This window comes from Barbus barbus, assembly GCF_936440315.1.
Source record: "Barbus barbus genome assembly, chromosome: 15".
Classification (NCBI taxonomy): domain Eukaryota; kingdom Metazoa; phylum Chordata; class Actinopteri; order Cypriniformes; family Cyprinidae; genus Barbus; species Barbus barbus.
In genome coordinates, this window is record NC_136743.1 from 18,598,748 (window position 1) to 18,624,771 (window position 26,024).

At 36.2% G+C, this 26,024-nt stretch overlaps 1 protein-coding gene across 1 annotated transcript; it reads left to right on the forward strand.

Annotated features, from left to right (window-relative positions):
• The first annotated feature begins 533 nt into the window (after positions 1-533).
• LOC306881650 (vasoactive intestinal polypeptide receptor-like) lies at positions 534-25,063 on the forward strand. Its single transcript, XM_079435830.1, has 13 exons — positions 534-938; positions 3,249-3,336; positions 6,792-6,896; positions 16,761-16,867; positions 17,854-17,951; positions 18,706-18,838; positions 20,899-21,052; positions 21,314-21,374; positions 22,219-22,285; positions 22,379-22,470; positions 22,549-22,678; positions 23,508-23,549; positions 23,724-25,063. The coding sequence occupies exons 1-13, from the start codon at positions 885-887 to the stop codon at positions 23,913-23,915; spliced, it is 1,323 nt and encodes a 440-aa protein (XP_079291956.1). The 5' UTR covers positions 534-884; the 3' UTR covers positions 23,916-25,063.
• The last annotated feature ends 961 nt before the right edge of the window (positions 25,064-26,024 follow it).

A 26,024-nucleotide genomic window follows, 5' to 3' on the forward strand; every position in this document is an offset into this window, starting at 1 on the left:
ACAATAGTAATCTCTTAAAAACCACCAACATAACATAAACACTTCTAAATACCAAAAGAACAGAACACTGAACATTAATAAATCTTCTCCTGTTCTGATCTTGAATAGAAATGCATAAAATATTAGTTTATTTCTACATTACCGCTCATTATTCAGTCACATGCAAAGCATGCTGGTTACCTGAAACGTGAACTTGAAAAATGAAGTTATGGAGCTAATTACATTGAGTTAGTACAACTTAAATAATGTTTTAAACAAACTAACACAAATATTTAAGTTGAAGTTACACACAATATTACGTTGATGTAATTATCAACATTAAGATGTCAGGACAACTCAACAACAAATGTTTGCAACTTAAGATGTTTAATTAAATCAATAAATTTGAATTTTTAACTTGCACCAATGCATTAAATTAAGCAGTGGCAACAGATCCACTGAATTATTTTTTAGAGTGAGAACAATATCTGAACACTAAATGAAAAGAGCTGTGAGGACAGGTTAAGACAGAGAATGAGTCACATATCACTGTTATTCAGGGCTGTGCTTCTGCTACTGTAGACTAGCACACACTACTTTGGAAGTGCGCTTTTAGGAAGTGGTAGACAGTCCACCTCGCGCGTGTCATGTGTCTACGTGGTTCATGGATACGCCTGTCGTGAATGGATTCGCATCATTACAGAGTCGTTTATGAATGAGGTGATTTAAGGGAGAAACATGGACAGGTTTGGCGGCGAAGGACTGCTGGTGAACCCGCGCGCACCGGAGCGCATAGTTGCCTGACGCGCTTCGGATTCTTTGTCAGTTACTTTTCTGCCGTCAACTTGTCTCTGTGCGTCGGTGCTTTTGCGAAGCGCTCTCGGGCATCTACTGAATCGGCTGGAATGGATATGTCTAAACGAATGCTGATTTTATACCTAACCTGCTCGTTAGGACCTGTGAGTAGCAACACTTTATCATTTTATCCAGTTTCCCATGTAATTAGTCATCGACGAAAGAAAAGCTCTCAAGTAGGTAACACACCTAGTCCTCAAACAAATCGTCAAGTCCATGGATATAAAGTTGCGTTTTATTTTTTCTTCTTTTCATTGCAGATTTTTGCTTTTCAAATCTGAAGCCACGTTAAATTGTGCAGACAAAATAACAGACTTCGATATATGAGCCTTAGTAAACTGCTGCTCTTTTTCTCTTCTGTCTCAGACCTACTGCTGCTGCTGAGTTTTCTGAGCAGAATTTTGTAACGGAACCGAATTAAATTGTACATTTCATGAGACTGAAGTATTTCATTGGCTTGCCGTTAGCTTGGGTAAGAACGCAATCAATTTAAACTCCTACATAATCCGTCATAAATGAATCACATTCATTAAAAACTAGGTAGACAGGACATAATTATGTGGATTAGAGAGCTTCTCTTATGCACTGAAATTTTCTCTGACATTTTGATAAAGGATAGACTAGTCAGCGGTATTAATAAAGCTGATTTATACATTTAAATAAGATATGCCATTGAGGAGATGATAGGCTATAGTTAATGCAAATACGTTTAGTGGTCGGTGCATTTTACTTGAAACAGTTTGAATTGCCATTTAAGGTCCATTTAAAAAGAAAGCATCTTCTGTAAACAGCATTTCCATCAAAATGAGTATAGAGTTGTTTATTGAATTCATTCAAATTTCCTTAGCTCTAGCCAGATGTAAAACGTAAAACTTAAATACTTATTTAGGATTACACAACATTTTAAAACATGCCAAAATGTTAAAATAATGCTTTGTAATGCATTTTCATCATTACATTTATGATGCACACATCACATTTTTTAAAACTTTGTGTTGCTGATGGAATCTGGTTATTCCTGCAGGTTAACCTGGGAAATCAGTCAGTATAAATCCTTCAGGTTTAGTGCTCCCAACTGATATTGCTAGTACAAACAGCATGCATTCACAGTATTACCATGGGAAGATTCCTCTATTTTCAAATGTACAGCATGTGTTTACCATCTAAACTGGTTGTCATATTGTTATACATGCTATTTGAAATAATGAAAATAATGATTTCTTCTCTTATTGTGACGCCAAGGTAACAACCCTCAATTTCTTCTCTGTTCATCCCTGTGCCTGTCAGCACTGTCCTTGATCACAGCTCCATCCTCACTACAGACAGTAGTGACTCATGTCTCTATAAAGTCCAGCTTACCATGCAACTGAATTGACTGAAGATGTCACCCCACGCAGTACAATATATGGTCAAAAGAATGCTATTGTTTGCCCTGGGCACATAGAGAACTTGTTCTTTTAGCTGACATAACATACAACATTACACTTGAGCTAAAAGATACACTGAATGGCACATATCTCAGGATGTTTGAAGATTGGTCCAGTACATCTGTCAGTATGTAGAACGATTTAGATTGTGTTTTGTGTAGAAGTGATTTGAATAAAATTGATCATAATAACATGATATTCAGCATAATACAAATGAAAGGGGACACATTTCAGGTCCAATGTTGGAGAAGGCGCCCATGAGCCTTATTTATGGGGCTATTGCCGTGCAAAACAAGTTGTAAAACACTGCAGTAGATCACACATCCTGACTGTTCAGGTACCAGAGTAACGTTTGACCCATGGTCATACTTTCTGTAAACATATGGATAGGTTTGGGAGTAACCATAGCTCTGCAGTGAAACTTTGATTGATGCCACCTCTCAATGGCCTCATCTGCCAGAGTACCTGCCATAAATCTCACTGTCCTCTGGTGCTCTATGGAGGAATCCATGAGAGCGTTTTCTTATATAATACAGCCTACATTTTTAAGGAAAGTTGGATACAGCTGCAGAGAGACAGCTTTAAGACAAATCATTTATGTTGTGAATTCTTCCAACTTATAGATGTCCGGAGGTTAGTCCTTTAGGGATTGACAGAGGTGAAAGGAGACATTATTAAGAGCTCTGTACAGTGCAGGTACATATTCTACGCTTGTTAAATTGCGAAGGAACAACATGAATTGTCCTACCCTTCATCAAATCTCCATGACACTCAGGAAAAGGGAGAGTCAGTGTCACATATGCAACCAGTTCACTTCGTTCTCTTCAAACAGTAATTATGTTCAGCTTGTAATGTGATCAACGGTCTGTTGCTATTCAGAAATGTGATGTAATGTTCTCTGAAACGTCAAAAATGAAGATAATGTTCTATTGCAAGTAAAACGGACCTCTTGTCAGAATCTTGTGATTGTGTTATTGATTTAAACAGATGCTGTCTGTCCAGATGTGTGAGGTCATGTGGGAGCTGGAAGCGGAGAAAAGAGAATGTTTGTCTAAGCTGGAAAACATCACGTCAGGTATGAACAGTGCATATAATCACTATATGACAGCTGTATGCATATTAAGATACAATGATTTCTGTATATTGATTTTATACACTGTAAAAAATATCCTGTTAAATACATGGTAAAAAAAGCGACAGCTGGTTGCCGGATATTCACTATGAAAATATAGTGGCATTGTTTCAGGTATTGCAGTATGGCATGTTAGTGTTTGTATATTTTACAAACATTTGTTGAATTTCAAGTGATATGATGTTAATATACCAAAATCAGATTTGAATCAGATTATGAACAGGAGAAAATGGCAGAAAATCTTGTCATTTAAATAAAAGAGCCAGTCTCTAATTGGTAAAGTGTTCACATCACTGCAGCTGTTATAGTTTGCATGGTGCCTAAACATGCAACTGAAGGAGTTGTATTTGCATGACTGAAATAGCTGCCCGAGAGGCATTTCAAAAGATGGCCGTTGAGTGAAATGTCTTGTCTAAAGGAACTTTGTTTTTTCCTTAACATGCACTGATAACCACAATAATAATACAGGTGGTATAATAGAAAGTGAAGTGAAGTGAAGTGAAGTGACATACTGCCAAGTATGGTGACCCATACTCGGAATTCGTGCTCTGCATTTAAATTTAACCCATCCAAAGTGCACACACACACCAGTGAACACAGACACTAGACAGGACTCATAACATCTATTGCTCCAACCCGGAGCAGTGGGCAGCCATTTATGCTGCGGCGCCCGGGGAGCAGTTGGGGGTTCGGTGCCTTGCTCAAGGGCACCTCAGTCGTGGTATTGAGGGTGGAGAGAGCGCTGGACATTCACTCCCCCCACCTACAATCCCTGCCGGCCTGAGACTCGAACTCAATTCAATTCAATTCTATTCAAGTTTACTTGTATAGCGCTTTTTACGATACAAATCGTTGCAAAGCAGCTCTACAGGAATTTAAGTTTCCACAATATATTTATATATTGCAGAACCTTAATATGTTTGACTTATGGCAAAATTTGGTAATTCTGTGTGTTGTCTGAGCATTGGCATCCTCCGAAGTCCTCTGAGGGGTTGGCATTATCTTTCATTCATCTCATGATGAATTAGAGTTCGTTGTAAGTTAACTATCCATAAAACATGGCCAGTACTTGTATGTAGACTGTGCACAGAGTCATACACACAAAGACAAAAAATGCACATGAAATTAAAATAATGCAACAAAATTTAACTAAATAACAGAAAATGCACATCACTAACAGAAATATAAAATAAACAAAAATATTTATATAAAATCTATCTTTTTAAAATCTGACTTTTTACAATTTCTCACCATACTTTGCTATAATAATAAATAATTTGACAGTTTTTGTTTTATGTTAAAACGTACAATTTTTCACCTTATGTGGTAAAGTAATTTACAGTTAACCAATTAACATTTTTACAAGTTCTGTGGTTTTAATGCTAAAGGCCTTGGTTTTAAATGTGGTCTCTCCATCAAACATAGCAGCATACTCCATACAGGAGTAGACCTGCTGTAAACACAGAGCACCATAAAAATGTGGATTATGAGGTTGGGCTAATACTGCAAGAGCAACATTTTGAGTGTTTTAAGATCTTAAATGTGCAAAAATATAGCTGCTTATCTGCATATCTGCAAAAGTGTCAATATTTCCCCCTCATTTCTTCCCACAGGCTGCAGTCAGCTCAAACATCTCTTCTCATAACTGTGGATAAATTGGGCAGATAATTGTTGTTTTGTGTTTGTTTGTCTGATCAGGTTTTGGAAGAGGTTACAAAGGCATGCTGGTTAATTAGGCAGAAATGTCATTCTGTGAAGTGCGATCTTCACAACAGCAGTGCTTTTACTGTTGTTATCTGTATGATTAAATCAGTAGTGTTTCAGTGCAGTGCCTCAGCAGGTTAGTTTTGCTTGTGGCAAGTAGATTCAGGCTTTTTGTGAATTATTTTCCATCATTGTTTAGGTAGTGCATCAGATGGTCTGAGAGCACATCCATGTGCTAGCCTACTCACAGAATTTAGTTCAGTTCAGATTCGCACACTGTCACAATGCTTGTGATTAAGTCTTGTAGAGCCATTTCCAACTAATGATGCTTATTTAAAAAAATAACTGAAATTATATAAATAGCCTTTTTCACTTTAATATTAAAGTCGGATTCTGCTGTGATAATGAGAAACATGAAAAGGAGGTCAACAATGATATCAAGTTTTATCTTGACTGTTCATTACTGGCAAGGCGGACAATAACCACAAATGAGTTATGATAACACATATTTAATTACAAATTCTAATAACACATCACATATTGGGGCACCTTAATAACTGGAATCATTCACAGGGATTTGTGTGATTTGTGTGTGTGAAAAAAGCTAGAATGAGTAAATTATAAGTGGACTTTAAGAGCTTCAGTGCCATTAGGCATGTACTGTACCTCATTAAACCGAAACACTGCCTATTCCAGCCTAATCTAATATTGATTTTGTTCCGACAAAGCAATTAAAAAAGCTGGTTAGCTGTGAGTTTAAGGTCTGATTATCTATGGGCTAGTGTGTCGAAGTTATGTGTTGTCATTTGTGTTTCCTGAGATTTAAATCTCAATCACAAATCTCCCCTGAGTAATATATCTTAGACCAATATGCAAATTGGTTTCTCAAACTGTGAGATGAACTTTGATAAAGTGCTCTTTCATGGCATTGTGGATGATTGGTTTTTCTTTGTCATGTAGCACAGCCTGTTATAGAATCTTTAATATCAGTTGGATTTAAAAAAAAAAAATTGAGTAAAGAATTAAACGCAGAATTAAGTTAGTATGGTGCAACCCCTTTAAAATAGGCATGAAAGGAAAATTCACTTTATCTATTATCTAAATGCATGTTATTTTTCTCATTGTGAACGATTCATTCATACAAATGTTTCTTTTATTAAATATCGTTTTGAATCAAAATGTAATGATTCGATTTTCCAGTAAGGTCACAGATAACTTTCTGACATATGCTGAACTTCTCCAAATATTTGGTCTGCTTAAACCAGACCCTTTCTTACAATTGACTGCAAGCTCACTATATCAAATATGCGTTCATCCAGTCAACAGCTCACGAATAGATGGATTATTTTGTTGTCTGTTTCTTTTGGATGTTTGTCATAATACGAAAGAAGAGATCAGTCACTACTTATGTTACATCACAACTTTATTTTTTTATTTATTGCATTCTACAAAATCAGACGAACATGTCTGTTGCCATCTGTCTGTGTCTGTCAGTACTGTGTGAATTGGCCTTAGGAGGATGTAATGAACGTTTGATGTGTCAAGAGCCAAAATAATTGTAAAGGCCTGTATCCACTGACTAAAGAGACAATCTAGACTTCATCACCAATAGCGTGATTAGATGCCTGTATCCTTTTAGATATCTTATCAGTATTCTATCTCCTAATCAGTTTTTCTTCACTTTTTTTTTTAAGGTTGCACAGGTGAATGGGATCTAGCATGCTGGCCATCAGCTGGGATTGGGGAGTTGGTCACCATCCCCTGTCCGAATTACTTCAGCCATGTCAGTGATCAGAGAGGTCTGTCAATATCTTTTTTTTAATACATAAGATGATGCTAAATGTTTTCTAATAAACCTGTTTTTATCCTTGTGTTTTCACTGTACTCCACTTCTAATATTATTGATAAAGTCTTTTAAAGCCGCTATATTCAACAATCCCTGTGGGGACTTGCTTTCAGAGAAAGCAAATGTCACTACTGAATTAGCATCATAACCAATGTCACATTGTTCTCATAGCCTTCTTCTGAGTTCTTCTGATTAGTCTTTGATAACTCTGGAGAAAAGAGAAAGATTGTCTGTGCTATTGGGACCTGCAGCTGTAATTTAGCAGAGACATTGACACACAAACTGTATTCATGAGACTTTCTGTGGGAAGAGCCCCATGGGCCAATTATTTGCTGAGAATTCATGACCGCTGTAATTTATTCAAACGAGGAAAGCCATGGGTAACTTTTAATAGTGTTTAGTAAGCCTTTTGTGGTTGTTTTTGGCTAATCAGGGTTAGCTTTATATTTAGCAACTGAACATGAAATCAAGGAAGCTGTACTTGTTATGGATGCTAAGTAGCAGACATGACATTATCTTTTTTGTACACACACACACACACACACACACACGCACGCATGCACACACACACACACACACACATATATATATATATATATATATATATATATATATATACTGTATTACATTAGAAAAAGTTGTTTTAATGTAAATCTGCTTTAATATGGGTTTTATTCCATTACTACACACACACACACACAAATTGTAGTTTGATCAAAAGTAACAGTAAAGAAAATTATAATGTTACACAAGATTTCTATTTCAAATAAAGGTTATTTTAAAATGTTCTATTCATCAAAAATCATGAAAATCATGAAAAAATGTATCACAGTTTCCACAAAAAGCTTAAGCAGCACAAATGTTTTCAGCATTAATAATGATAAGATTCAAATTAATAAGTGGGTAGTAATAATTCATCATCAACTTAGCATGTTAGAATGATTTCTGAAGGATCATGTGACACCGAAGTCTGGAGTAATGATGCTGAAAATCAGCTTTGCCATCACAGGAATAAATTACATTTTAAAATACATTAAAATAAAAAACAGTCATTTTAAATTGTACAAATATTTCAAAATATTTCTGTTTTAACAGTATTTTTAACAAATAAATGCAGCCTTGGTGAGCATGAAATACTTATGGCAATATAAATATATATATATATATATATACAAAATATATGCTCATATAAAGTGGGGGTTGTTTCATTCAGTGGTTTCATTCATACATGCATTGCTGCATGAGTGAATGTCCATTTCAGTCCTTGACTTACTGATGTACTATTTGCTGACTGCCGAATAACTAAACTGCTTTCAGCATAATATTACTAGCTTGCAGTCATCTGGATCACTGCTGACCTCTCTTTTCTATTAGACTGTCCAATGGAACTGTCAGTCATACAGACCTTTGATGGACAGGTTTAAACATGAGCACTCATATCATGCCAGATGTCATTAAAATGAAGCCTTACCTCGATTTATTTTAGTGCATGTAACCATCTAGGGAATTGAAAAAAATGCCTTTTGTCATAAAGTTAATGTATCAGCTTTTATTTGTATATTTTCTGTAATAATTTTTATTTTGATTTGACTCTTACATTTCCCTTTTCCCCTTCAAGCATGCAGATGAGTAAAAGGAGTCATTTTTGACTTTAGAAGTTGATATAAAATTTCCGTAGGAACTGAGGACTGACTACGGCTGTTAAGTTTGAAGCAAGAACACCAATGAAAGTATTTCATGAGGTCGGGTTGCTCAATAACTGTGAAATTGTAAGTGAAAATGACTGTGTGGATCAATAAGGTTTTCAAAGTGATCCTACTTTAAAAGCAGCAGTGGCATCCATGTAATGTAGGGTCCATTTCTGTGATGACACATCATTGTGAAAAATACAGCACTTTTGGTTGAGCTCCAAAAAGTAGCTGTGACCAGGGCCGCATTAATGCATGGGTTTACCTGGGCTTAAGCCCAGGGCCCCAGACTGAGGGGGGCCCCGGTGATGCTGGAAAATATTGTAACTGCATTTTATAAGGAGTTGACTGTTCCCTTAAAATGACGCTTTATCAGTTTGCTTTGAATGTCGCAAGTGCTGCATGAGAAGTTTCAGCCATTCAGAAAAGAGAAAAATTGCCAAACATTCCGTCGCTCAAAGCATATTAACGCTGGGCTAGGAGAAGATGCCGATGCAGATCATGGAAGGTAGGTCATATGCTATCAGTAGTAAGATACAGTAGGTTATTAGTCTAATAATGAACTACTTTTCTATCTTAACATAGTTGAGCTTGCAGTAGTTAGTTAGTGACTACACACTACAGCCATGGAAGTGAACATAAACAGTTGTGGAAAAAATCTGATGTGTCACATTAGATTAGATTTGTGATTTAGATCTTAATATACACCTCAAACAACGAAAGAAAAGAGTAAATTACTCACTGCTCTTGACTGAATAACTTTTGTAGCTTTATTAATTGTAATTAATACACTAAAGATTATGCAATGATTACACTTACATTTGATTATTCAATTTCTGTATTATTCTTACTTAAATGCTTCTGTAAATTATATGTAAAATGGAAAAAAGTAAAGGACTGTTAATTCAATTTTGTCATAGGCCTATTTTGTATTTGCTCTACTGTTTTTTTAATTAGCATCTTTGTTTTTATTTTTTTAAATTACAAAGGTAAAATAACAAAAAGAGCTTTATTTTGATGATGCATTAACTATGGTAATTAAATAATTGGAGGAAAAGATGCATTGTGATGCATCCTAATCATAATCAAATCCTGAGGCAACTGAAGATTGTGTTTTGGCAAAATAAGTCACAATGAGCAAATTTTCAAAAATAAGTTATTTTTTATTTTCACATTCTCTATTAAAAGACCTTCAAAATGATATATGACGAAAAATGACTGAGCTACGGCCATTTGAAGTCGATGAAGTCTTCTTGCCCTTTAATGCTTTAAACTCTTTTGAATGTTTAAGTTGGCAAGGCTTACAAATGGCACCAGGCCATCTGATCGGGCAGTCCTTATTGTCCAGCTGTTGGCCTTAATTGCAGGCCTAATTAAAAAGGCTAAAATACAATGGCAATGGCTTTGATGGTAAACAGTTAAAAACTTTGCTACTGCAGTTCGTTACAAAGGTTTCATTGATTAGTTATTGCATTAAAAATTGAAATTAGTGATTTTAAAAAAAAGCGAAGATCCACAAGCAGAAAGACATATTTGTTAAGGTAAATCAGAAGTGCACAGACTGCTTTGTGAAGGTGTAGGCTACATTTACCTTCACTAATTTACCTTCCTGCACTGTTCCTGACTTAATGTTAGTTCATAATAAATTTAACCAACGTTAACACAATTAGTTAGCCTATCTGTGTAAAATATGTCCGACTATGTGCATATGTGTAGTTCATGCAGTGATATTTGTGTATATTTTATATGACAGACCTTTCTGTTTGGATGTTTTGTTAATGACATTTATTACTCCTTTGTGATTATCAAGATTGAGTGAACGTAGAATGTAGTTCTCGTTGATGAAGGGTCCCTCAAGAGGTAAAGCCCAGGGGCCCCTTACGGTGTTAATGCAGCCCTGGCTGTGACACATTGACTTTCTTTTATAGAAAGTGTCTGCATTTTTTCTTTATAGGATCTCCATATGGATGATTCAGAATTTGAATTTATTTATTTGCATGACCTTCCACTCACTTGTGATTTCTGTCAGAATTTCAGCTTTGATTTACGACCATAATTTTCATCTTATGAACTGTTTACACACATCTAATGGCTTCCAGGTCATTTCTGTGTCTTGCTGAAAGGGGCATGCCTTTCATGTGAAACTCTGAGTGCTCTGAGAGAGTGCTTTCTGGAAGAAATCCAAAACATGGATTGAGGGATTTAGATGGTACAGGGTGAAATGCAGTGGATTTATCTTCCTCATGTGCTTATGGAGTTCACGCGGGAGATAGCCTTTGGTGAGCTGTGATACAGGCCAGATGTGATTGGGAAAAGACCTGCATATATTAGATTGGGGGTGGACCGACTTGATCATGTGATGGGGAAAAAACTGATAACCAACTGACTGGGAATGTTGAGTTGGATTTTAGGGGAGACAAAGACATATATAACAAACCTGTTGATGGAACAATTTATGAACCAGAGGGAAGAACAAAGGACATGCTTGGACCCAGTGGACACAAAAATCCTCATTAATTTATAGCGAACAGATTTAGGCTTTCTGGACCAATCAAAGGAAATATTTGTTTTCCTTAGCACCGATTTCCCAGAAACTCTCCATGTTTATTGCCCAGAAAGAGTGTTTAAAAGATATTCAACAGTGAATGTTGATGATTTTAGCTAGAATGGTTCCTACAGCTACACACTGGTGTTTATGTTGCATTAGTGATCACTACGATTATGTTGATTTCAACAGAACTATGCAAAAGTTATGCAACAGTAAGTTGGATTGGATTGCTTTTGGAAAGCCTGTATTCACTTCTTTTAATGGCCTGCTCAGTTTTGTCCATCAAAGCTTTCTGTATTGTGTAGAGTCTCCTTATGTCTGTTTGTAGCTCAACCAGATGTATAGTGGCTCTAAAAATTACGTTATCCACACTTGAATCTATTTGTGGTATACAACAAAATATCAAACAAAGTGCCATTTATTTTAGAAAAATATGGTTTAAATACACCTATCAAGCAAAATACTGAATACATTTTGTGTGTAGAAATATAAATTTATGGCTCTTTACTAATAGCAATGATGTTTTGTGTAATCAAGCCTGAAGATTAAATCTGACTCCCGGTATTCCTGCTGTTCCTGTATTATCCAGCAGGAGTAAAATTCTTTCCTTGATGTTTAATCTGTCCCGTGGTAGCATCAGATTATAGATTCAAAAGAATCTACCAGGTCTTGTGTTATGGACTAATCAAGAAGCAATTCATTTTTATAGGAGCATGGAAAGGAAAACAAGTGTTACGAAACTTGGCTGCACACAGATCCAGTGACATGTCATAAATTTATTTTGGGTGGAGCTTCTAGTGTCCTAACACATGTGAACTTTTTACCCAGGAGCTTTACAGCAAACATACAGTCATTAATCTTCTCAACTGTTCAGAGTTTCTTTGCTCATAACTCAGACTTCACTTTCATGCTTCAGTCAAACACACTGTCAATAGCGCAGTGACCTCATGAGCACACCTCATGTAAATGTTCAGAAAGTAAAGTTTACCAAGCCAAAGCTGTTCAATGCTACCTTTTATGCTTGCAAGCAAAGGTAAACACCTTAAAGGAAAGTTCCAGGTTCTGATATTTGTGTCCTGTTGATTACCCCCCAAAAACATTAATAATAATAATTTCGAATGGGCTACAGTGAGTCACAATAGAAGTGAATGGGGGCAATCTGATTTGAGATTTATTGATATGTTGAATTAGAATGATTTTTATTCAAATTTTACGGTTTTAATAATTTTATTATGTGCTTTTGTCATTTTATTTTTAATATTGATAGCTTTGTATTATATATAATATATATATTTTGATATAATATTATATTTCTATTTATTTCAGTTTTTCATTAAAATTAGTCATTTAATTATAGTAGTTTTTAATTAGTAATTTTAGTACTTCAATTTAAACTTGTTTAAAATAAATTTCTGTTATTAGCCAATGCTAATTTCTGATTTTCTAAGTTTTTTGTCTATTTATATTTCAGCTTTATTTCAAATATAAAAGACAATTTAATAGTTTTAGTTTCAGTTAAAAAATAAAAACCCTGAGCATAACACATTACAATACTGTTTCAAAACTTTACAGATAAGACATAAATACTATGTGCTATTTTTGTCTTCCTTTTGTGACTTCATCACATGGCAAGACTATAAACCAAGGGCGTAGGTTTGCTTTTGACATCGGTGGGGACGAGTAGACATATTCAAATGCCCCCCCAAACATATTCAAATTTCGTAATTCATAAACCGAGGGTTTTTTCATGTTATAGGCTTTGTTTTATAATTACACAATTTTGATTTTGTGAACAAACAACATTACCGCAGCATCAGAGCGCTGGGAGTCTTAATCACACATAACTTTATTTTCATTTTAATTGAATTGGACCCAGGTTTCTGAAAGAAAACTCTACTATTGCTGTAGTAACGAAACTTTCATGAGCATCTGATTGACAGATAAACCACACTCTCTTATTTAAGTGTTTTTTATTTTAATATTATTTTAGCTAACAGTTTGCACATTAAGTTTAACAACATAGCTAAAGTTAAAGACTGTCCGCGGCGATCCAGGATGCTGTTTCAAATTCTGTCACACCACAGAGCATCACTCACATAGTTTATTATAAAATCACATTATATTTGTCCCAAATTATTGTTAAAGTAGCCAACATAATGACTTCATCGTCACTGTCCGTAGGCTATATATGGTTTATATAGAGAGCTAATAGCCATAGATCACGTTTTTTTCCGTTTGTTCTGTTTTGTCAAACACCGTATTTTAAATTCATTGACACAACTTTGTTCATTCCTGAAGTGAACTTTTATTTGAACTGTTTTGGACTGCTGTGAACTGGGTGCAATACCTGTGAGTTGTTCTAAATATCGGCTGTGCTTCTCCTCTGGTGTGCGACCTATACTTAAGGTCACTGCACACTGAGTCCGAAATTTTCATCTGAAATTTTCGCACGTTAAAAAACAATTACGACCTCACGTTGTGTCAATCACGTTTGCACACTGCCTTCGAAACTTTCGTTCGTCAAAAAATTTTTGGATCAGGTTGGATTTTCTGTGTTTTCGCAACCATAGCATGCATTTTGATAGCAAAGGATGGGGAATACGGAAAAAACGGAAAAACGCATGTGAAAATTTCGGACTCCGTGTGCAATGACCTTTACTCCGTCCATGTATTAAATGTGTGCAGCTTCCTAATGTATTTACTTTTAACTTCTTAGGTAATATCAATGGTATGACATATTTCAGATGCATCCAAAAATACAAAAACATATATATATATTTAATTGTTTGATCAAAATTATTGTTAGGGACAATTTGGTGGTCGCTGGATATTGGTAGGGGCGTGTCCCTGGTGTCCCCCCTTAATTCTACGCCCTTACAAAACCTTAAAACCCCAAACCGAGCTTTACAGCTCAAACTTTTAACAAAAGAATTACATTCACATTTCTGCTTTTAAACCCTCCAAAAATTGGCCCCATTCACTTCTATTGTAAGTATCTCAATGTATCCTCCTTTTTTAACAAAACAAGGGAGGAAACTAAATTATTTTTGGAGGTGTTCCACAAATGCTGTTGATTAAGCTTAACTTGTATTGAACCCTGAATATTCCTTTAATTACCCACATTCTTGCGACTTCTCACAGACAGCAGTTCCACTTTTAGAGCCGCTGTCATAATACGTCAAGCAGCTTGTGTTTGAAAGAGAAGGACACACCTACACACCCACCTTCATTGCAGAAAGCTGCTGTAATAACACTTTGCTCAAAGAGCTTTAACAAAAGCCCAGTCTGATTCATGTTTATACAAGTCATGCTACTATCAACACTTGTTCAAGAACCAAAACTACCAGAACCCCTATCCTCTCCTCTCAGACTGGAGGGAATCTTGTGTACATTCTCACAGGGGCGAGCTTTAACCTGAGGCCCAGCGTATATCTCTGCATGCTTAGATGCAGAAGACCTATTCAAAGGCACGCTCTGAAATAACATAACAGCGGGTTGATTAGCTCTCATGTTCGGTCCACATCTTCATACATGGCACTGACAATCCTCATTGTCTTGTTTTTCGGGATGATGAAAGCATTCTTCTGACAATCCCTCACTGAAAACAAATCCAGACTCTAGCAGCAGTAGCTTATCTGTCCTGGTGCTTGAGATTACACAGACAATGTCTTGTGTGTTTTTAATGGAAAAATATGCTGAATGACAGTCAATAAAATAAATTGAGTCATCGAAGGATTTTGTGGTCTGGGGATGCTATGAGTTGAGCAGGAGCAGTTTTTACTTGAGTGTATTTGACTATAATCTGTTTGTTAGTTAGCACTAGCTCATGTTTTATGTATTCCTGTTCTCTGAATGTCCTCAATCCTCACTTTGTCTAAATGTAGATTTTTCGTTCTCAGAAGTAAACATCGTCAGCTACACATACAGCTGGCACAGTGATAATGAGGTTTTCAAGCCGTCCCATCTGAGCGAGTTGATCACCGCCACAACTTGCCAAATGCATATCAAACGTTTCAAAATTTTGTCTATGTTTTGCAGTGATGTATTTTCCATCTTGCTTCCCACAGAGCTGTTTTAATTGGATGTGGGGCTGGTATTTAACTTCAAAAATGATAAAAAATAAGCTTCTCTGTTCATGATAACATGTTTAAAGGTCGTGATGGACAGATGGAAGGGGGTTCTGTTGGTGCTCATTCATGTACACATTCATTTTGCAATCTTTGATGCAGTTTTATTGCTTTTAGAACGGTCTGTCAATTAATCATTGAAGCTGTGTATGGTTAAAAAAACGAAGGCGAAAAAATCGGATTCCCTATTCGTATGTAAATTCCACTGTACGAAATGCTGCTTATTAGAGGATTTTGTAGTTAGTTGCTAGCGGATTTTGTGACATTTCCTTACAAGCATTCTGGTCTAATTAATGTACAGTAGATTTACATCAATCCCTGCGCTGTTGTGTTTCACTGTCCATAAGTAGAGCCTGTTGTGTTCTCTAGAGGTTTATGCCTACCTTCTTTGATGGCCTTATGTTCCCCAAGGAAGACAAGGTTCAGGGTGTGAAGAAGTTGATATTTTATTCATGACTCATCTCTCTAATTGTGAGGCAAATCATCCTCTGGGAATTTGTTAGAGAAAAATACAACCAGTCACTAACCGTACATTAAAATAGCATTTCATTTTGTTTCATTTCATTGATAGTAAACAGAATATTTCCTAATGCCGAGTGAGACATCTGCATGACATTTCAATACTTGGTTAAGTCAGAGACAAATTTATAATCCTTGCCTCGTAATTCTGGGAATATTTTGGGAGGTGGTGTTTTTTAAAATTCCATTCCTTTCTATTCATCTTCTGTTGTGACATCAACCCTCAAAAAACCTGGCCTCAACCGTATGGCAGAAAGGTCATGAATTTGATAAGCGTGACATGGACATTGCATGTAGCGCAGAAAAGTGAGAGGAGGATCTAAAGGGTCATTATGGGAACGTCATAATGTGTCCAGTGAGTAAAAGGATTTTCCAGCTGGTATTTCAGGCAGCGATAAGACAGACAGGAGTACATCTGTTATTTTTCCTCCTCCACTTTGCAGGGAATGATTACTTGATGATGAGCTTGTCTACTCTTTACGTCACAAAAACAGGCTGGGTGCAGAAATCAGCCCCATTCGGTTTGAAGTCCTCCAGGCCTGAGTAGATTCTCCACAGTAATCAGCCGCTGAAATCTGCTTTCATAAATTGCAAGGAAAATGTTCCAAAAATGTCAGATAATTCTGTTAAAATAAATTAAATCACAAAATGTTGTTGCAATATGCAAAAAATAAGATAAGACGTTCCAAGTTTTCCAGTGAATGTAGATATAAGTGATTTCCTGTTGATTAATTCATTGGCCGCTTGAGATCCATGAAGTGCTCATTTCTTTTGCTTGTTTTGCAGTAATCGCCAGCCTCATCTTTGGCTGTGTTTTAAGTGTTTCTGAGTAGCAGTGATTATTGGAGGAATGAGGCTGTGATCGAATCCTGTGGTCTAACACACATTTCTCTCTGTTTTGACCTAAGTATTGATTGTCCTTTTGCACTTTGCAGGAAACATATCGAAGAGCTGTACTGCCAATGGCTGGACAGAAATAAACCCAGTTGTCGTTGCATATAACTGTGGCTATGACCCCAATATCACAGAGGATGGAAACGTGGTGTGTATTTTTGCTCTGTTTTGATTGGCACCTAAACAATAATAACATATATTTTCACAGGTACCAAATAATCCAACAATCAAATAAGGTTAAGACACTTAGGCCTAGAATTACTAACCGTTTGTTCCAGCACAATATCTCTTTTGGCATTTAATAACTACTGTCGGAATTTATTAAAGACAGTAGAAAAATTAGCAATGAAAAGGCATAGACAGTTATTTTTGTGGCTGATCTTAATCAATGTGCATTTGTAGGAGTTTCTATTTCAGATGCAAAATTTACAGGAGGGGAGAGTATTGATAAATTATGCAGCGTGATTTATTACGGTGTGCGCTTGTCAGTTTACTGGTCGCCAATCTCGTCATGTCTTAACCCGTTCTGCTCTTGACTTAGCTACGATAGCTGCTAATTTGCGCTGCTTTTGCACTGCATTAGTCATATGGAAATGATTATCTGGCTGCATCTGTGTTCTTTAATCACTTTCCACTCCCATCAGCATTATTATGATATTGCAGTCTTAGGCTAATTTGCCCTGTTTAGTTAATCTGGCTCTTAACCTCAGTTTGCTGAAATAATATCACATGAGCAACAGCATACTGTTGTTCTTCCGTAATAACAGCCTTGTGGATATTTTCAGACTAAAATTTAAAATTGAGTTGCTCACAATTTAGACACAATATTACAAAGCTGTTACAAAGCAGAATCTGCTCTAATCGGTAAAGTAAATGATTCAATGACTCACTCATAAAGACAATGGCTGCATCCGAAATTGCACACTTTCTGAGAAGGTCTTTCTTTTGAATAATTAGTCACTTGGCCACTGTTCACCACCTAATGGTGTATTGCAAATCTAATCAAAGTAAGCATAATTAAAATATCCAAAACAAATCAAGACTGATTTTGTAGTTCTGATTCAGTTCTACACAATCATCATTAGTGTGTTTCTGAGTTTAGTTAACAGTCATTCACTCTTTCTTTCCTTTAAGGGTGAATTCCTGGGCTCTGTGAGAATTGGATACACTATTGGTCACACTGTGTCTCTTATATCCCTCATCATCGCCATCATCATTCTGTGCTTTTTCAGGTAAATTCTCCATACAACTCAAAACACACTACTGATTTGTGTTATAGGACAGGACTTTGGCTCTTTATAGCTTTTGCTTTTCTCACATAGAGGAAACTCCCAAATAACTCCCATTTGATAGTTTTGTTACCTAGCAGCGAATCAATGTTCTGCTAAATCATACTGGTGTCAAGCCAGATGACCTCGTTCAAAATGGCTCGTTTTATATCAGATTTAACAATGTGCATTGCGAAAGAGCACAGATTCAGGCGTTTGATAGAGTTATACACAGAATCCGTTATTGCACAACATCTCAAACAGTGGATGTTCCCCTCAGTGACCTCAGAGGTCAAGCCACATCTCAAGTGTATTGAAACGCTTCCTCTTTTGGCTTGCATCACACTTAATTAAACAGGAACACAAATCTTGAGAGTCTTGGTATATTTAAGCTTTCAAACACAGCATATGAGTTTCCTATGCCTCTTTGAAGGGTAGAAGACAAGCACAGAAGACAGAATGAGTGGCTCTCATCTCAACATGAACAGCATATATGAATGAACAACACTGTATGCACACTCTCTTGAGCGTAGATAGTAATAATATGGAAATTTAATTAATTGCCTTGTCGTGCATTATAATGCATTGTCTACTCTACTGTATATAAAGTAAATGCAGAGCCTATTATGTAGCCATCAGCACATGGATTATTGTGTTTTTGCGTATCATTTATTATGCTAAAACAACTTGCTTTGTCTTTTTTATCTTTGCGTCTAAGAAAACTCCACTGCACAAGGAACTACATCCACATTCACCTGTTCATGTCCTTTATACTGAAGGCTGTGGCTGTAATTATGAAGGATGTAGTCCTGTATGAGGTGGAGGAACCTGATGACTGCCACTCTGGATTTGTAAGTGGTTTTTAAGTAAGGATAATTTACAGTCATTGGGTATAATTGCGATAATGACTGGCTGACTGTACATATATATTAATTATTATTATACGTTTTATAATAATTAATTATTATTATTATTATTTACTTAATCTTACGTTTACTTTATATTATCTTAAAGCTTTCACTGAGAAAACATCACAATGTCCAATACAGTCTTCCTAGCAACAAGACGCTGCAACAATATCACAGTAACATTAATACTGTAATGTATATATGTTACACACACATATACAGTATATATTGGATGCACACTTCAGAATCTTGCGGAAGTACTAAGTCATTTGTAAACTTTTCGCATCATGTTTTTTATGAATACTATGAATTCAAACATACTACTCTTTCACACACTGTTTTTCTAGGCAAATTTGGACACAAGGGCTGACTTGTTTAAGTGGTTCATGAAAGTGGTTGGGCATTGAAGAGGGTTTTTTTTGGCACCAATCTCTGATTGGTGGAGATTTCTTTGCAGAATCATGGGTAATGTAGTTGATACCAGGAATTCCAGAGTAAAACATGATTAAAAAAAATTGGTTAATGCAGTATAATGTGGCCTGTTGGCTTCAGAAGAAGCATATCAACAACCTCATAGCACACAGTAGGTCTGTCTTTAACTATATAAATTGATCATTAAAAATAAATTCCCCTATGAAGAAAATGAATGACTGTTGAAAACCCAACTGCTGACATCTGCCACTGACCAATCAGAATGAAGTATTCCAGACAGACATATAATAAAATGTAGCAGTCAAGTTATATTTACGATTACATTTCCTGGTACACTGTAAAACATATTAACAGGCAGTTTTACTTGAACTAAAATTACAAAATGACTGTTGTTGGTGTAACCTAACATAGTCAGGTTGATTCAGTGATAGTACATCAAATTTTTTACTGGAATAAAACCACATAAAGCACGTTCTTTAGGTTATACCTGACAAAACCTTTTTACACTGTATTTGGTTGCATTTTACTTTATTACTACTTTCTTAGCTGAATGTAATCGCGTCATGTAATTTTTTCCCCTGACAAGAAACAAACAGCATCATCTCCACAATTGATAAATTGTCGTTAGTAAACTTGCTCTGTTTTGTCAAAAGGTTTGCTCTTTAAATGGTGTTTGGAAAAGTGCTCTTTAATCTCATTTTGTGGCCAGGCATAGCAGTGTTTGAGCAGTCCTTCAAGATCTTTGAAGAGTTTGTAAATGACCTCCCTCATCCGGATATGGCCGACGTTGTGTTTACCCAACATCATGGTCATGTTCATCTTGCTTAGTGCCATTTTCATAGTTATTAATATCATATGTAGTGTTCAAGTTTTTTAATAATTGTAAAACAATGACATTTTGTTAATTAAAGCGAGTCTATTTGGTTATTAGAAAGCTTTGATGGCCTGTGTGTGTAAAGGTTTAGTAATGTGTTCTCTGTGTGTTTTCCTGTATAAACACTCTTCATCTGGGTCTGAGTGTTTTGGGCCGTCTGGACGCAGCTGTCGGCCAACAGAATATGTCAGATCTGTCACAACAACAGGGTGCTCAAACACTCATGATGGCGCGGTATCCCCTCTGTAAACACCTTTGCAAGGTCACAAAAACATGTTTGACATTTAAACGGCCTGTAGATTATTTAGGCTTAGTTAGATATTGTCATTAATTCAAATGGATTCGCTATTTATTAGAGATCATTCCTTATAAAGATTGTTTAGGGCTGTGTGATTGTTGCAATAATTATGAAACACTTCTAGGTGATAATAAGGACATTTTTGAACAGTCAGTGCACTACAAGAGCGTCAAACATTAACAGACCAGCATACAGCAATTCTTTATATGTTTACGCTCTTTATAATGCCCCTCTTTAGAAGTATTGCACAATGTTTTCTAGTGCCTAGCGCATGCAACACACCAGCGCAAAGGCATTCCCTTTGTTTAAGTACATGGTAAACATGCAAGACCGCAGTTCCTGTTATAATATACACAAGTGCATAATAGCTCTAAACAAAATCCTCTCTGCATTTTATAGGTGGGCTGCAAGGCTGCCGTGGTTTTCTTCCAGTATGGCGTGATGGCCAGTTTCTTCTGGTTACTGGTGGAGGGTCTGTATCTGCACGCTCTCCTGGCCGTATCCTTCTTCTCTGAGAGGAAGTACTTCTGGTGGTACATTCTCATTGGCTGGGGTGCGTATGTGCTCAGTGGCATTAAGATATATTGCCCATCGGCCTCATAAATCTTCATGGCAGGAGAGAAACGCCTGTCAAATGCGAATGACAGATTGATCACTAAAGTCAATAGGGCCTTGTGTTAAATAAGGAATAAGGAATAAGGAATCTCCGGAAACATGTCTTCTGACAGAGACTCTAAATTGTCAACATGTCAGAGCTGTATGTATTCAAATATTGACAATATTCATAGTCAATATGTGTGTGTTTGTGTTACAGGAGTTCCAGGTGTCTTCATAACAATCTGGAGCATCACAAAAGCTTATTTACATGATATTGGGTGAGTAAACGCAACTTGTTCGCAGAACGGCACTTTGATACTTTGCAATATTTTTATATACACATTCATGGGAGCCATAAAAATTCATTTTGCTTGTTGTAGCCACTGTTCCCTAAGATCAACAATTAAAACAGAGTAAAGGATATGACTATTTTTATGTGTTTATGAGCTCAGTTGAATTTCTGTCTTCTACACACCTTTTGCCAATAGCTACAGTATAGCTGACTCTGTAAATTTAGCTGAAGGCTGTTTCTTGATGATAAATGACATGCCTTCATGGAGGTCAGTAGGCTATATTTAGAGCAGAGCTCATAGAAGGAGACATTTGAAACTAATTTATGTGGATAATTTCATTTTCATTGCCACGTTTTTCTTATTTATTTCTTTGTTTGGTTTTGCATTCAATCTTCAAGTGGACTGTGCAAACAGTGAGAGTCCACATTTCAGCAGCCTTGGCTCTGGAAATATTTTTCCTAGTCATTTTCTACATTTTTAAACAATTATTTAACAAAGAGTTCAAGACACTAAATCAATCAGCTCTGAAAAGAGTCACAATATAAAGTGGCCAGTAGTTGCTGGGCTTTTCTGCTCAAATTTGACTATTATGTAATCCAAACAAACAAAAGTTGAAATCATTTGTGATTTATTTATGGCTTCTGAAGAAGCACAAACCATCACATAACCACCTTGGAGTTCAGGATAGGTCTGTCTTAAATGGTTCGTACATTTTTTAATGGTTCGTATTGCTTAAAATAAATTTCTCTATTCAGGAAATGGTTGGGAATTTTACTTAGGAACCCAAATGCTCCATTAATCATTTCTTTCTGTTATTTTCTTTTGATAGATGTTGGGATTTTATTGACGACGATCTGTGGTGGATTATAAAAACCCCTACATTGATAACAATACTGGTGAGTGACTTTACAGTAGCGTGCCGCAAATATGGCAGGTGGTGCATGAAATACTTTAAGACGGGGCCTAATCTGTTATTGCTGTTTTTATAGATGAACTTCATTCTCTTTATTTGTATCATCCGGATACTTCGTCAGAAAATCAGTTGCCGGGATATTGGGAGAAATGAGTCACACCAGTACAAGTGAGTTTTTAGACCACAGAAATACATGCACAATATAAACACAAATGTATTCTATATGCCATTTCTTTTGATTTACAGGAGACTGGCAAAATCAACTCTACTTTTGATTCCCTTGTTTGGGATAAACTACATAATCTTTGCCTTCATGCCTCATCACATCAAGTCTTATGTACGTCTGGTGTTTGACTTGATCCTGGGGTCCTTTCAGGTAGGCGGCAGGAGACAGAAATATGTTTTTACCCATGGTTGTACTGTTCTATAAGCATTGCTTATCTAGTTTGGATTCTTTAAATACCAATAGAATACTAAGATTGGCCACAGCAATAGACTCACCGTGGGATCTGCCAGCACGCCGCAACCCCAGACATGCCCAGTGATATTTATTCCCTCCATGTTTGTTATGCAGCCAGATGAAAAGGTTGAACGAGGATATACAAAAATGGCCTTAGTTCACCCAAAAATGAAAATTCTGCCACCATTTACTCGTGATGTTCCAAATCTGTATTGTTGAGCACAAAAGAAGATATTCTGAAGAATGTTGGTAACCAAACAGGTGACAGTAGCCACTGACTTCCACAGTATTGAAAAGAATAAAGACATTATCAAAATATCTTCTTTTGTGTGCAACAGAAGAAAAAAACAAAACATGAGGGTGAGTAAATGATGACAGAATTTTTCATTTTTCCCTACTACCCCTTTAAATACTTAAGACTTACAATCCAACTTTCTCTAAAGTCAAACGAGTTGAAACTGAAATATAAACATGGCTTTTTGTAGACTAAGATGGTTAATTTTATTAATGTTCGACTTATAATTAAAAATAGTTTATGATAAGAACAGCATCAATGTATCTAAATATTATGATCAGAAAATACTGAAATTAGATATAGAATAAAAATTATTTATTTTGTATTATTTAAATATTTTCATTTGTTTTCAAATGTGTTTGTTGCAAAATTATAATTGCAACAATTGCAAATGAATTTAAGATTGTTTTACATAAGCTCAAATTGATCGTCCTCTTTATTTTTCTTCAGGGATTTTGTGTTGCTGTCCTATACTGTTTTCTAAATGGAGAGGTAATATTATCAGAATTTAATAGTTTTATGTATTAGAGGGAACTGTACATGCCAGTCAAAAGTTTGGAAACACATGACTGAATTTATTTCTGATGATCCTAAAAAGCCTTATCTAGCAAAAATAATTTTAGAAAAATATAGATATTTTACTGACCACATACACACACTCTCCAGGTCCAGTCTGAGATCAAACGAAAGTGGAGGCGGTGGCACATGCAGAGATTTCTGGGAGCTGACACCAAATACCAGCAGCCCTCGATGGCAAGCAACGGCCTCAACTTCAGCTCCCAAATCACCATGATGACAAAATGCAGCCCCTCCACGCGCCGTGCTTCTGCCTGTCAAGATGACTTCTCTGCCGTCTGAGCGCTGAGTGATGCTCCGTCTATGACGAGACACAGAAACCAATGAGTCTGTGCTCTACACGCACAGAAAGGCTGTCACCCAGACCACCTCTATCATCTGCAGGTTGCTGCTCTGCCATCATTCCTGTAGGAACGTGAGGGAAACCGTGCAGCTCATGGTGACCGTTTGGCATATGATGTATCTTCATTGCCATTCTTTCATACACATCGATCAGGAGAGAAATATGCAAGTAAAATGGACTCTTTGACGTTTGATTGTGTTTCACCAAACTACTGACTCAAGTGACGTTGACTTTATAAGGATGCGATCAGAGCTCATGTTGTTGCTGAGGAGACTCGTTTGAATCATGGTCCACATCCATTGGCCCGTTTTTTGTGCACAACAACATTAATCTTCAGCATTAGAGTTGGTATCTATCTGTTATGTTTTTCTGTTTTCCCTGCCCTCATTATGCTGCTCAAGATTTCTCAGTCTCTTAATAATCTGTAAAGCTGAACGGTGACCTTTTGGGTCTCTAGTGACCAGGTTTTATTTTTATCTTCTTCCTTATTCCAGGAAAAAAATAATGTGATTTAGACAGTCTGACATTCTGTTTTTGCATCCTCCCTATGCGTGTCATGTGCTTGCGTGTCTGTGTACATGAGAGCCATAAAAGTATGTTTACTTGTGCAGCAGTAGTGCGTCATGCTGTGTGTTTTATAATAGGGATTTATAGTGTAATTGTGTAGTTACATGTGAAAATTTACATGGGTCGTGTAACTGTGCACTTGTCGCATCAAAACAATTGCAAAAGATGCATTTTTAGGAGATTGGTCTTTCTAAAGAGGATTTTTAGTCTGAATTCTTTTTAGCTGTCATAGTGTTTAGTTATAGTTGCTGGCACGAAAATGCTCCTGCATGTTTGCATGCACAGTTCTTGTACCTCATTGTGAATAAGATGTACCTTTAAGAGAAAATGTCAATAAGAGTGTTGTTGCTGTTTTTGGAAAGTGTATTGTGGATATTGTCATAGAAAGTATACAGATCAATTTTATTACATTAGATCTTAGTATGTCTTTTCTTTTTATATAAAAGTATTTATATGCTGGTCAGAGAAACTTATACATTTTTCTATTAAATTATGTATTATTTTTAATTTATCAAATCATCACTATCACCAGTGTGCAATTTAATTCGTTTTTTATTTTATCGTTATATTGTATTTTATTTAATTTTTTTTATTTTAACAGGTAATTGCCTTCTATTCATCCATCCATCAATCCGGTATGTATCTATACAAATGGCTCTGTGTAAAAACTGACCACATTCTATTAATTCTGGCATTAGTTCAACCACAATAGCAACTGCTTTGTTTTCATATATTGTGGATTTCAGATTTGTCATGAAGCTTCAAAAAACAGAGACATCACTATTAGGATGACAGTCAAATCTTGCCCAAGAATGATGGAGTGAGAGAAACCAGACCCAGTGAAAGGTGAAGGAGATCTCATTTTCCTTACCTCCCATCTAAAACACATCTGTCATTTATTTATCTACCAAATCCCTTGTTAAATTGTTCTCGTAACTCTCCCTCTCTTCATCCCTTTGTGTATCTATCCTTATATCATTTTCAGTGTCTGACTATCGGTGAGCATGCTGATGTCACAGCAGACCGATTAGCCAAACTCAGCATGGTCAAGCGTGGTTTAAAATTACAGCCAGATCTCCAATACATAAACAAAATTATGTTTATAGATGTGAGCAGATGAGCCAACAGGAGGCAGCGTCTCCTGAGGATTTCATTGAAATGAATGAAATGACTCCCATGGGGGGAAGGCTGGAAACTAATCCTAGAATCACACCATGTTTATTAGCACAATATAAATATTAATTGTATAAGCATGCACACCCGTCTTATGTCCAAAAGCCTTATCTAGTTCACATATGGAAATTATTTTCAGACTATCTTATAATTAAATTTCCATTACTCATTATTACAACCAAAAACATCTTTGTTTGAGAGGCTTATTATTAGATGCCCTTCTTATAGACCCTGTGATTTATGTTTATTTGCAACTTACATTAGCTTACTCATGAACTTCAACATCACTGTACGATTTACAACCTTCC

Coding starts and splice junctions, on each gene's coding strand:
- LOC306881650 (XM_079435830.1), top strand. CDS start 885: ATGGATATGTCTAAACGAATGCTGATTTTATACCTAACCTGCTCGTTA. Junction 16,868..17,853: donor TCACAGAGGATGGAAACGTG/GTGTGTATTTTT, acceptor CTTTCCTTTAAG/GGTGAATTCCTGGGCTCTGT. Junction 21,053..21,313: donor GTACATTCTCATTGGCTGGG/GTGCGTATGTGC, acceptor TTTGTGTTACAG/GAGTTCCAGGTGTCTTCATA.